At 36.1% G+C, this 13,003-nt stretch overlaps 1 protein-coding gene across 2 annotated transcripts; it reads right to left on the bottom strand.

Moving 5' to 3' along the window:
- Positions 1–1,402: 1,402 nt before the first annotated feature.
- Positions 1,403–12,705, bottom strand: adrb3b (adrenoceptor beta 3b). 2 transcript variants are annotated; one of them, XM_051910471.1, is made up of 3 exons: positions 12,547–12,705; positions 9,950–11,284; positions 1,403–6,185 (listed from the first exon to the last, which is right to left on the bottom strand). In XM_051910471.1, the coding sequence occupies exon 2, from the start codon at positions 11,177–11,179 to the stop codon at positions 9,986–9,988; it is 1,194 nt and encodes a 397-aa protein (XP_051766431.1). In that variant the 5' UTR covers positions 11,180–11,284; positions 12,547–12,705; the 3' UTR covers positions 1,403–6,185; positions 9,950–9,985. The 2 variants fall into 2 exon arrangements, with proteins under 2 accessions (XP_051766431.1, XP_051766430.1); XM_051910470.1 differs by having other exon boundaries at positions 9,950–11,191; positions 12,547–12,703.
- Positions 12,706–13,003: the final 298 nt, after the last annotated feature.

Genomic DNA, 13,003 nt, shown 5'->3' with positions numbered 1-13,003 from the left:
TTTGGATTGGTAAGTCTCTTCTGGTCACCAGAGCTTCATTTATTTGATCTGAAATACAGCAAAAACAGTAATATTGTGAAATATTTTCACAATTTAAAATAAACTGTTTTCTATTTATATATATTTTAAAATTTATTTATTATGCAATTTATTTTTTTCAGAATTATTTGATGAATAGAAAGTCCAAAAGAACAGCATTTATCTGAAATACAAAGCTTTTGCAACATTACAATTGTCTATACTGTCATTTTTGATCAATTTAATGCATCCTTGCTGAAAAAAAATGTCTTTAATTTCTTTCTTTCTTTCAAAAAAAAAAAAAAAACTCTTACTGACCCCAAACTTTTTAACGATAATGTATAATGTTACAAAAGCTTTATATTTCAGATAAATGCTGTTCTTTTGAACTTTCTATTTATCAAATAATTAAATAAAAAATTGCACACAACTGTTTTCAACATTTGATAATAATAATAAACATTTCTTGAGCAGCAAATCAGCATATTAGAATAATTTCTGAAGGATCATGTGACACTGAAGACTGGAGTAATGATGCTGAAAATTCAGCTTTGACATCACAGGAATATATTACATTTTAAAATATATGAAAATAGAAAACAGTTATGTATGTATATATGTATGTGTGTGTGTGTGTGTGTGTGTGTGTGTGTATATATATATATGCATGCATGTGCAACATTTGACTCTCGAGTTGGGGGGCAAGATTTTTTTTTCCCCAGGTACAAAACGTCTTTTTGTACCTGAATCAGCAAATTATTCGCAGAAATTTTAAGCAAACAAGTTTAAGTTTGCTTGTTGTTTATTTATTCACTTATTTAATAATTTCTCATTTATTTTCTTAATATTTCTCTTGTGCCCCATAGTGAGAAAAAAAATAGCATTTTTCGTGAAACGAGAAGTATTTTGTGTTAAACAAGTTGTTTTTAATTTCAGGCACGGCATCAAAGCGATTACCTGTTTTATCCAAATCCACATGCATGGACCGTTCAGTGCTCAGTACTGCAATGTACGAGTCGCTCCTGTCTCGTGGTGTTTCTCATGTGTTTTCAGTCGGCGCAAGCAAGAAACGTTTACTAGACTGTGGACTAGCTTTGACTCTCTGAACAGTGGCCACGTGCAACCCCCCCCCCCCAGTGTATATGTGTGTGTATACATATATATATATGTTTTCATGAGAATTGCATCAAACAGTATTTTGAAGTATGTTTGATAAAACATTTTCATTTGAAGAGAGGCATATGTAATTATCAAAGACAAATTAACAAATATTAATTAACCACTGAGACAGCTGATGAGGAGAATCACTACAACCTGAAGGGGGCATTAATGAACCATGAATGTATTTTATTTGACATATATTGGAAAAATCAGTCACCCGGTCTACATAGCCAATCTTTATTCTTTGGATTTTTTCTAGACAGATAGATAGACAGACACAGAAAGACTGTTGACAAATGACAAATGCCGACTGTAAGTGCACTACATTGTGCGAGTGCCGTGAGGCTCCCATGCTGTTACATCAGGAGTATGAATCAGTGATGAAGAGAGCAGTACTCTGATGAGAGAACATTTTGCTGGAACAACCAGGCTGATTCTCATGAGCAATCAGACCTGTGGTTTATACAGGCTTTTAGGCTTGGGCTATATATACATTTTACAGAAAGGGAGAGTAATTTTCAAGAAGCTTTTTCCTCTCTAAAGCAAACATTAGGCCTAACTAAAATGATGAGAGAGAAAGAGAGGCAGGCTTCTCTTTTAATATTTTTTTTAAACATCAACTCAGCTCAGACTAAATGTGGTTGTGAAATAGCTTACTTATAGGAAGCTACACTCTAAAAGGGAAATATGCCTAAGATTTGAGCTTTCACATGTTGTAATCATAATAAAAGAAATGGGAAAGCTGCTTTAGAAATGCAGTTTGAAGGTGAAGTGTGTAATTTTTTGTGGCATTGGCATCAACAAACAGAGCTGAAAGAATAATGACTTTTTAAAGTCGATCATCTGATAAACACTTCCTGTGCCATGGCTGATGGTTTCTATACTTGTCTATCACATAAATCGATCACATTGTGATGACGCAAAAGACAACAGCCTGCAGCGCTTTCATGTCATCACCAGTGTGATGGATTTAGAGGTGTTGAACAATTCTCTAAAATAAATACATTTGTGCTTCATTTTGAAACGGAGGTCGCATTTGTCGGCCTCATAAGTCATCGAGAATGTCCAATATAAGGTTTGTCTATAATCTAAAAGAATATTAATGAACATGATCTGGTTAGTTAAAATTATTTCAAGTGTAATCAGTATTCAGTATGTATTGTTCCTGCCTATCCTATATACAAAAAATAATTTAAATGATTTTTGTTTGTTTTTAAAGATTTATTTATTTTTTTTTTTTTTTTTTTTTGACTTTATTATGATAGGACAGGAAGCAAAGTGGGAGAGAGAGAGCGTTAGTGTGTTTGTAATGTAAAAACTAGGCATGTTGGCAAAAGTGTGTTTTCTGAATTCTTGACCTTATTCAGTCTGCTGCTCAGTGTGAATCCAGAGGGGTGGTGTTACGGACTCTGCAAGATTTGAAAGCTGATGCTATCTATTATGCTGTTTATATTTTCTTGTGATTCAGTCATTGGCCTATTTTAATAGCAGTCATGTCAGGGAATGTCATATGATGCTGGAGGAGTAGCATATGCTAGCTCATGATTAATGCTAAAACTACATTTTTGGCTTTCTTTGTAGAGTGCATTCGTAATAAACTATTGCTTTGAAATTTCAGGGATGTAAATTATCATGCATGAGCATGACAAATTATTTCAGGACAGTCTGGACAAAGTAATGGTAAGTTTCTCACATTTTCAGTTGCGGATGTGTTTCTTCTCATGTACACTTTCAGATGAGAATGGAGTACTAGCATACCACTTTCTGCATACTGAGCAGTAGCATGCCATGTACACTCATTGTACTCTTTTCTATATTGTATAGTTCTTTTATTTCATTTTTATAAATACAGTTATTTTGCATTTTTAATTAGAATTTTTGTACACAATAATCAGTAAAGCAAAATCAATTCATCAAATAAATCACATAATAATAAGTTAAACAAAAGAAAACCATGGCTGATTTTACTTACAGTTCATTTATCACATGTAAAATGAAAAGTCATATAAAGCACATTGCATTGTGGGAAATATTATTTTGTTTAGTACTGCATATTTTGCATACATAAAATTCATATAATGCAAACAGTACACATATTGCAGAAATAGTATGAATAGCATGGTTGTGTGCCATTTTAAACTTGAAGGTAGGGTAGGCAATTTCGGAGAGGCTAGCAACAGCAAGCTAGCTCTGAAAGCATAAGATCCCACCCTCCCTTCAGAGCGTTCTACAAAGCCACGCCTTCTATAATAATAATATAAATATTGTTCATATATATATATATATATATATATATATATATATGAACAATATTTATATTATTATTATTTGCTTTAAAAAAATTCTGCAACCAGTATCAGAATTGGCCAATTCGCTTCTAAAAAATTGGAATTGGCCATTAAAAAATCAAAATAGGTGCATCACTAATAAAAAATATTAAATAAAGCATTATTTTAAAAATCAAATAGTATTTTCGCTGTAGAAACAAATTCAGTTTTAAAGAGCAGTGTACTAGTTTTCTTGCAAATTAATTTATTGTTTATATGTTTAATATTAATGCAACTATCAGCACACTAAGGTTTTTTCAAAAAAGGTAATTCGGCCCGCACATGGTCAATTTTTTTCTAATCCAGCCCTCACCCTAAAATGAGTTTGACACCCCTGGAGTAGAAAGTCACGGGTTGCCATTTCGTAATTACAGTTATGACATGGCGTGAATGCAACATAAGCTCGTTGTTTTGGTTCAGGAGGAACTGTAAAAGGCGGCTGCTGTTTGTTTGTGGCGCTCGGTGTCTGTCCACAACTCTGCATAGCCTTGATGAAACGCGCTGATGACATGTGATGTCTGCGCGAGCAGGGTGCGTGGAGGTACGGAAATAAATATGTTGACAGGCAGGTAGGACTTCATGTTATTGCATTCGGACCAAATGCAATGATTGGACGAACATTTTTTGGTCCTGAGACTTACACAGTAGATATATATTTTAATATTTAGACCACTTTTATTATTCACTCTCAGAAGAAAATGGTACAAAAACTATCAGTGGGATGGTACCCTTTTAATATGTACAATTTAGGTACTAATATGTACACTTTTGGTACCAATATGTACCTTTAACCGACTAATATGCACTCTTTAGATACAAAGTTGTACCTTATGAAAGGGTATCGTCCCAGTGACAGCTTTTGTACCTTTTTTCTGAGAGTGTTGATTTCCTATCAGGATGTGAAGAGAGTTTCAACCAGTATAACAAAAAGTGTTTATAAAAAATTGCCTACTCTACCTTAAATGCATATCAAATTCCATGTTCCTCTAGCAGGTATTTGTTCTTAATAAATGACATTAGCTGTGCGTGAACTTTCTGTAGAAAGTAAAAAATATTATGCAGCAAAAACATTTCTTTTTTTTATGTTAGGTCTTCATATTGATTGACATTATAGGGATCAAGCTTGCATTCGTCTTCAAATTGGCAGATTTTTGCATCGCATTTTGAAATAAAGCCTCAGGATGCTCATTTCAGACTGATGCGTCAGAACAACAGCCTTCCAAAGACTGATGCAGCAGCTGCATATGTTCTGACCTTTTGTGAGATTGCAGTTAATTACAATTCTTCCACCATTTGAATAGCTGTGGAGTTGAACTTTATCAAACTAATGCCTTTGATGTTTTCCACAAGACGTGACAATGACAAGCAGAGAGAACGGACCAATTAAAATGATTCATTTCCCTTGTGATGTATTCATTTGAATTGATAAAACAGTGAAGAAACAGCCTACGATTTGTTATTTGAAAATCAAATATTCCACATGGCTTTTCAAGATTGCTCCATGAAAAACACTCCACTCTAAAGACTTTGAACATAGATTAATTTTTGTAAATATATTACAAAGTGCATGCATTTATTCATTCTGTTTCAATTCTCTGTACAAGGTTTTTTGTGAGGATAAAAGTTACAGACAGTCAGGATCAAAGAAGCAAGTAAAGGCAACTCACAGTGCTCTGATCAGAAGATGAATGAAGTCCTCACCACCAACCTCACTAATGCCAGTATGCATTAAAATGTTATCAAAGCACCAATATCGCAAACCAAACAGTGAGACATGCAACTGTTCAATTCTCTTGATTTGTTTGGCTGTAGTTGCATATTTATAAGCCAAAAGCTTTGGCACTGCATCAATCTGGGCTGTAAAGTGTTGAAATCTAACAGATGCTTAGACGTGTGGCACAAAACAGCCAGTGAAATGTCAATATAATCCACTCCAGAGTGTGTGTTGGCTCTAAAATGAATGCTTTGCCACACCTGCTGATGAAAAAAATTACCATAAATATTTTCTTCCAGCCATGAAACTGTAATTTGGATTTTTATAATTTGAATTATTTGTTTTTGGCCAGTCATTGTTGCATTTTGGTGATTTGTTTAAAGGAATATTCCATGTTGTTCTGGAGAAAAAGAATACTTCCAAACATCCTTTTCTGATGGTCCTTTTTCCGCTGAGGTTGGAAATCTTTTCTTTAGCAGGCAGTTTTAATGTCTTCACCATTTTTGGAGCTATTTGCAATGATGAAGAAAAATATCCAAACAAACTATATGGCACTATCCAAGGGCAGCACAATCACCACAGTTGTGCATGTGCTAATTATGTTCCTAATAATGTTTCCGACCAATTGGCAATTGCAGTCTTTACTCATGTTTTGCGCCCTGAGCATTATTCATTCAAATTCATCTCTGGGTAGTGATTGAACTGGAAAAATGGGAAAAAAATTGTCATTAGGACTTCAGTTTTCAATGAGAAGTTCAAAAAGCAGTCTCTGCCTGATCGTTTTTATGTCACAGTTTGTTCTCAATATCATTTTTCCACTTTGCTGCTCTTTATTCTAAAAATTTGTCTATTTTGCCTTTGAACATGGTGTGAATGTACAGTCGGGATCCACTTGAAAAGCATGATGTCAGAGTTCAGTTAATTCCCTTGAAAAACATAGGATCTGTTTCCCATCTTCAGTGTCCCTGTGGGAGGAAAATAATTATGAAATCATCAGACATTTGATCTGGAAGGAAACAGACAGCTAGTGCGTGTGTCCTGGTACTTGTATAAGTGCATTGTTTATGCACAATATGTATTTTTCTATCAACACACGTCTTTGGTGACATCAGAGGAATTATGCTGAAATGTTTCTCAGATGTGTTTGCGTCTGCAGTGTCTCAAAGTGTTCTTTTCAATCATCATAAGTACATGTGATTCACGTACACTATAATGTCTAATCCCCTGTGGCGTACAATGTATGTTGTTGATTAAAACAACCACAAATTGAACCATAATTCTGATCCAGACCAGAAGTATTATCTGTGTGCCAGATTCTGCTGTCTGTTCTGTACTGCTCACTTAGCTCTTCACTTGTATTAATCATTTATTAGTAGTGCTTGCTAAAGCTATTGCTCATTCCCAAACCCAAATTATTTCATTTTGGTGCATAACTCACTAATTGTACTATAGAAAATGATATCTAAAATCATGCAGCTTGTTGGAGGTGTGATTTTCCTTTTCTAAGTGATTGGATGAAAAAAAATGACAAACAATAGCCATAGATTTATATTAAAAGAGGGATATAGACATCTTTTTTGGGGAGCATTTATATGATCAAAAATACAGTAAAAACAGTAATATTGTGAAAAATTCTTACAATTTAAAATATATGCAATTGCAATTTATTCTCGTCAAAGCTGAACTTTCAGCATCATTACTCCAGTCTTCAGTGTCACATGATCTTTCAGAAATCATTATATACCGACTTGGGGCTCAAGAAACATTTTTTTTAAATTAAAATTTTAGTTATTAAAACTATACACATTTTTCAGGCTTCTTTGATAAATGGGTTAAAAAAACAGCGTTTATCTGAAATAGAAATCTTTTGTAACATTATAAATGTCTTTACTTTCACATTTGATCAATTTTATCTGTCTTTGCTAAATAAAATTATTAATTACTGACCCTAAACTTTTATACGGTTGTGTATATAGTCACAAACCTAAAGTAGCATATACATCACAGTAACGGTTCCTGGTTTATATTGAATCGGATAATCTCGGAAAAATGTGAACTTGGTAATAACTAGTCTCACAATGCCTTTGGGAAACTGCTGACTCATGAGCAAGGCTCTTTCGTAAATCTGAGTCATTCAAAGAACCGTTTCATAAGAGGCATTTCTTTGCGAACTGTGCATTACAGATCGCACTTTGTTCATTGTTTTATCTTTATCGATTTATTTTAAATTATTGATCAACATTTTTATTGTTGTATATTTTAGTTGCAGTTTTTTTCACAATCATAGAAATCTTGTTTCATTTTTTTAAATAACTGAAAGATGCACACAAGATTAAAACGGTATATAATCAAAAAAAACATGCATCCAGTATGAACTCTCACTGTAAGCTTGAACTCAAGGCCTCTTCAGCATCATTAAACACTGTCACGGTGCACCTTTTGCTCTAGTCTATTATCATCTCCACATTATCATGAACTAATAAGACCCCTGGGTTTCCCACACTTAACTATTCTCACACACACACACTACACAGATGCGCACAATGCACACTTCAGAATGTGTCTGCCAACTCATTTCAGCCACTTGAGAAACATTGAATTGATTAGTTGTGTTGTTCTAATCAGTTTTGAGGGTCTGATATCACCCCAGAGTATTTCAAAGGATATGAGGTAAAGGAAAAGAGGTTTAATTTTGCTCAGTACATTTCATATCTATCAAGATTGGAATGAAATACATAGTAGGACAAATCTTGACAAAACTGCAGTTAATCCAGTACTGTGGTTAGATGGCAAGGTTGCTCCTCTGGTTCTCTTTTGGAGAGGAAGAGGAAGATTTATGTCCTAATTTGTGTAATCATCACCGTCATACTCCAGATCCAGGATAATAGTACATGGAAAGGATGTAGCATGCTGTGACCCTTCTAATTCTGAGAAGCATTGCCACAAAAAAACAAAAACTCTTTGTTGCTTGTTTGTTTTGTCAGCTTTGATTTTTTATTTTTTTTGCTCATGTCAAATTAGATTGAATGCAACCATAGAATAAAAAAAAATGTATATATATTTTTGGTGTTTTTTGCCTTTATTGAGATATTCTAGTAGAGAAGCGAAGTGGGAGAGAGTGGGGGGCATTATCGGGAAACGTCCCCAAGCCGGGACTCGAACTCAGGATGCCCGAAGCGCAGCTGCGCTACATGTCGGAGCACTGCCTACAAGGCCATTGGCTCCGACGATCATAATTTTTTATATTAGTTAGCTTTTGACTACACTTATCTTATTTGCTTGATTTTACGGGTATTAGTTCTTTTGTTGGGTACATGCCATTTATCAAAGAGGAAGTTCAGTGAAACACTGAAATGCATTAAAATGTATGTGAAACTGATGAGCTGACAAACCACAATCACCAGCCACATGGAAATGGTAGGCGTGGGAGTGTCTCATATGTGGCTTTCTCAAAGATAACCCTGATTGTTAGAGTTCATTCTTTAGTGTTACTTTTACAGACAGGTTTCACAGACAGGGCTTAGATCAAGCCAGGATTAGGCCTTAGTTCAATTAGGGCATTTAAGTAGCTTTTATAAACATACCTTAGAAAAAAACATTACTGGTGTGCATCTTGAGACAAAACAATGGCACTGACATATTTTAAGAAATAGCTTTCAGTTAAAACAGCACAAGCATTTTAGTCTGGGACTAGCTTAAGCCTTGTCTGTGAAACCGGGGGTTAGTTTACTAAACTAAACTAAAAACCATAAATGAATGCACTTCCTATGATGAGTCCTCTCTAGTGGACAGATTTTTCTGTATTTCATTTCTGCTTTCTTGTGAACCAATAATTCTTGTGGAAAATTGTGAATTATTATTTAATTGTTAATCATAATATTTTAATCATTGCTTTTGGCTTCAATACAGTGAAAACAATTTTTGTCAGTTTTATTTTTAATATCACGCTTTTCCCCTCACACTATCCACCTTATTTTTCAACGTGGAAGTAAGGTGTTTTCTGTGAATGTGCGAGACTTTCAATTTATTAGCCGCTATAGGAAAATAACGAGAAGAGTATCAAAGTGCAGTAAACTGTAAAACTGTTTGCGCTACAAACGAGTGTGATTATAATTAAGACAATACATTAAAATAATATGGTAAGAAATACCAGTTTGCAACATCAAGCAGAATAACGAGCTGTTTTGTACAGCTAAAAATAACTGGAAGCGAATGACACCGGAAGCCAGACACATTAAATTTACAAATGGCCGCACCTGCTCTTCACTGAAAGATAAAGGAGATAAAGGAGGAATAAATAGATGCATTTTATGTTGTAGGAAGGGGGTCATATATTTGGGGGTCTTTGGCATCAGAATTATGTTGTCATATATGTTGTCATATATTTGGGGGTCTTTGGCATCAGAAATTTGTTTTAATTGTATGTATAGGATATTCAGAAGACAAAGTGCTGCTTCAGATCTCAATGCCATAATGCTAGGGTGTTGTGAATGCTTGCCAGAGCATTGGTATGTTGTTTCTAAGATGTTCGGAGTAGTTTTAGCATGTTGTTATGCAGTTGCAAGGGATTCTTGGTGTTTTCAATGTTAATGGGATTATTTTCAGCCATTTAATCACCCTCAATGTGAAGATCCAATCACTTAGATAAGTAATAGCACACCCCACCTCACCAACTTGCTCGGGTTGAGGCACCATTTACATTTAATTCTTTGAATTTTTTCATTCTTACCTTAAACATTTCTTTTACATTGATTCATGCCCCATTTCAGTCATTGTGAGGCTGAGATTCTAACTCTTGTTCTTCAAGAACTGTACACGTGTCAGAGCTTATGTTCCCACCCTCTGCAGTTGGATCTTTGTGACTTAAGCAATCCATCCTTACAGAACTGTTGCTTTGGATGCATGAGGTGAGGGTCCATAGATGTTTGTGCATGGAGTTGTGATTTAGCCGCTTGAGTTTTTTGTACCCTAGGAGATTCAGGAAGGCGGTACGATACTCGGGACTGTGGCAGTAGATGAATGGGTTCAGGCCTGAATTGGCATAGCCGAGCCAGTTCAACCCAAAAAACACGGACTGTGACGGCACCTCGTGATAAAAGACCTTGATGATATTGAAGACGAAGAAGGGCAGCCAACACAAAATGAAGGTGCCCATAATAATCCCCAGTGTCTTGAGCGCCTTGTGTTCTTTTACGACATGCCTCGTTGACCTCCGCCTACAGCTACGAGCTGTTTTTCCTACAGAAACTGCACTTTCACAAGAATCTGCCGTGCCTGTGCTCAGAAAGCGCAGTCTATCCTTATCGATGAGTTTCAGCTGTCTGGTCGCGATGGCAAACACCTTCCCGTACACAAACACCATAATAATGAGGGGCACGTAGAAGGACACCACAGAGGAGAAGATGGCATAGGTCTGGTTAATATGGAAATCACAGCACTCTGAGCTATTGTAACACTGTTGCGCAACTGTGTCATTCGCATGATAATAATGGTTCATGATTGGCACGAAGGAAATTAAGGACGACACCAGCCACACCATGCATACGATGTAGCCGGCTCTGCGCTTGCCCAGGAGGACCTGATGCTCGAGGGGTCTCGTCACTGCAACATAACGCTCTACGGCGATGGCGCACAACGTCTCGATGCTGGCCGTGACGCAAAGCACGTCCACGGACGTCCACAGGTCGCAAACCGTGTTTCCCAACAGCCATTTCCCAGTCACCACCATGCTGGCGCCCAAGGGCTGGACCACACAGCCCATGATGAGATCCGCAAAGGCCATGGAGATGATAAAGACATTGGTGGTTGTGTGGAGCTGAGGGGTGCGAGCAATAGCCAGGATGACCAACAGGTTCCCCATCACCGTTGGGAAGATGACCAGCGCCAGAGGAAGAACAAGCAAGGGGTTTGCCAGAGTAAGGTTTGATCCGGGAACCTGGCTGGAGTTGATGGCATTCATCCTGAGAGGAAGCTTTCAGTGAAAAAGAGAAATGGACAATGGATTGGTCAATCCCAAAATGCAACTAAAAAAATTCTGTTGTCCTTTGCGTGCTGGGTTAATGTCCTGCAAGAAACAGATTCCAGGTGAGTTCATGTTTAAGAATAAAGACAGAACAATTCCACCAAGGAGATGGAGATACCAACGGCTCGCTCATTTTCGAAAGGTCATCGGCTTTACAAACATGAGAGATAATTGCATGGAAACTCACAGAATGCAAGTTAACTAGCTGGGCAAGACTATTTGTCTTCGTGCACTAGAAGGAGGAGCATTCAGTGGGTAGGAGAACTTTTCGTTGACAGCTTTGAGAGACTTTTTAATGTCACTTCTTGTTATTTGAGATGACCCTCCTTATAACCTATAATGCTTTATTTGTGCCATATTTATATGATTTTATTGTATTATTTTTTCATGTACTATGAATTTTATGCAATATAACACAGCTGCAGCAATTGCAGGATAATTTTATTTCAAAATACGTATTTATGTTCTGAAATGAAACAGACCGGTGTGGAAAGTTTGATGCCTTTATGAAGTAATAAAGCAATTTCAGCTAGCTTACCCAGACTTGTGATTTGAGATGATCGCATGAGCCGTATTGCATTATTTGTGCCATATTTTTGACTTTTTAATGATTATTTTCTTGTTATTATTTCATTATTTCTGATGTTGCTTACTTATTAATGCACTACTCTGCATTTTATGCAGTATACGGTCACAAAAACTGCAAAACTGTGAAATGAAACAGACTGACATGGAAAGTTTATGCTTTAATAAAGCAATTTCAGCCAGCTTAACCAGACTTGTCATTCGGGATGATCACATGCTTCCTCCTGACCCGTAATGTATTATTTTTGCTAATTTTGTTATTGCTAAGGTCATTTTATTATTTATGCACTTAACAAAACTTAACAAAAACAACGCTGCTGCTGTACTTATTAAAAAAAAAAAAACTTATTTATGTGGTGAAATGACACTGATTGATATGGAAAGTTTGATGCCTTTATAAAGTAAGAAAGCAATTTTGAGCTTATCCAGACTTCTTGTTATTGAAATGATCGCATAACTCCTCCTGACCCATAATGCATTATTTGTGCCATATTTTAATGATTTTAGTATATTATTATCTTGGTATTAACAGCTATTTCCATTATTGCTGATGCCATTTAGTTGTTAATGCACTGCTCTGCATTGTATGCATTATATTCACACCAAAACAAAGCTGCTGCTGCATAATTATTTCTAATATTTCCGTGTTGAAATGAAACCGACCGACATGCAAAGTTTGATGCCTTTATGAAGTAATAAAGCAGTTTCAACCAGCTTACCCAGAAATGAACATCCTCTCTCAAATCATCTTCAATAATGCACACTTGTTGAGAAGTTACCCAACACTTATCTTCCATTATCATGCACTCATGCTCCGCGCACCTTCCCACGCCTGTGTGAACATTTTGTTCAGAAGGATGCAGGACGTGTGGTTTGTGGCGGGCACCGTATTGTCAGCTTCCTGTGGTAGAACTTATGGCCTTTACAGAAGAACTGCTGTAAGGACAAGATGAATGAGAGCATTGCTTTCAAAAATGCCATTGTTCACTAAATAATTAGGCCAGTAAATTCTAGCAATTGTGTATATGTATTTCTGTTATAGCCTCCTTTGTTTTATAACTCTTGGATCAGCCAACAACACATCGCCGCTAACCTATTTACACTTTATTTCTGCACATTGCTTGTTTCCTGTGCTGTTGCATCTTAGTTTAGGTTTTGTTTACACTAAATTTCCAG

Source organism: Ctenopharyngodon idella, chromosome 10, assembly GCF_019924925.1.
Source record: "Ctenopharyngodon idella isolate HZGC_01 chromosome 10, HZGC01, whole genome shotgun sequence".
Classification (NCBI taxonomy): Eukaryota; Metazoa; Chordata; class Actinopteri; order Cypriniformes; family Xenocyprididae; genus Ctenopharyngodon; species Ctenopharyngodon idella.
The sequence above is the reverse complement of the archived record's forward strand: the minus strand, read 5'-3'. Positions and strand labels throughout refer to the sequence as shown.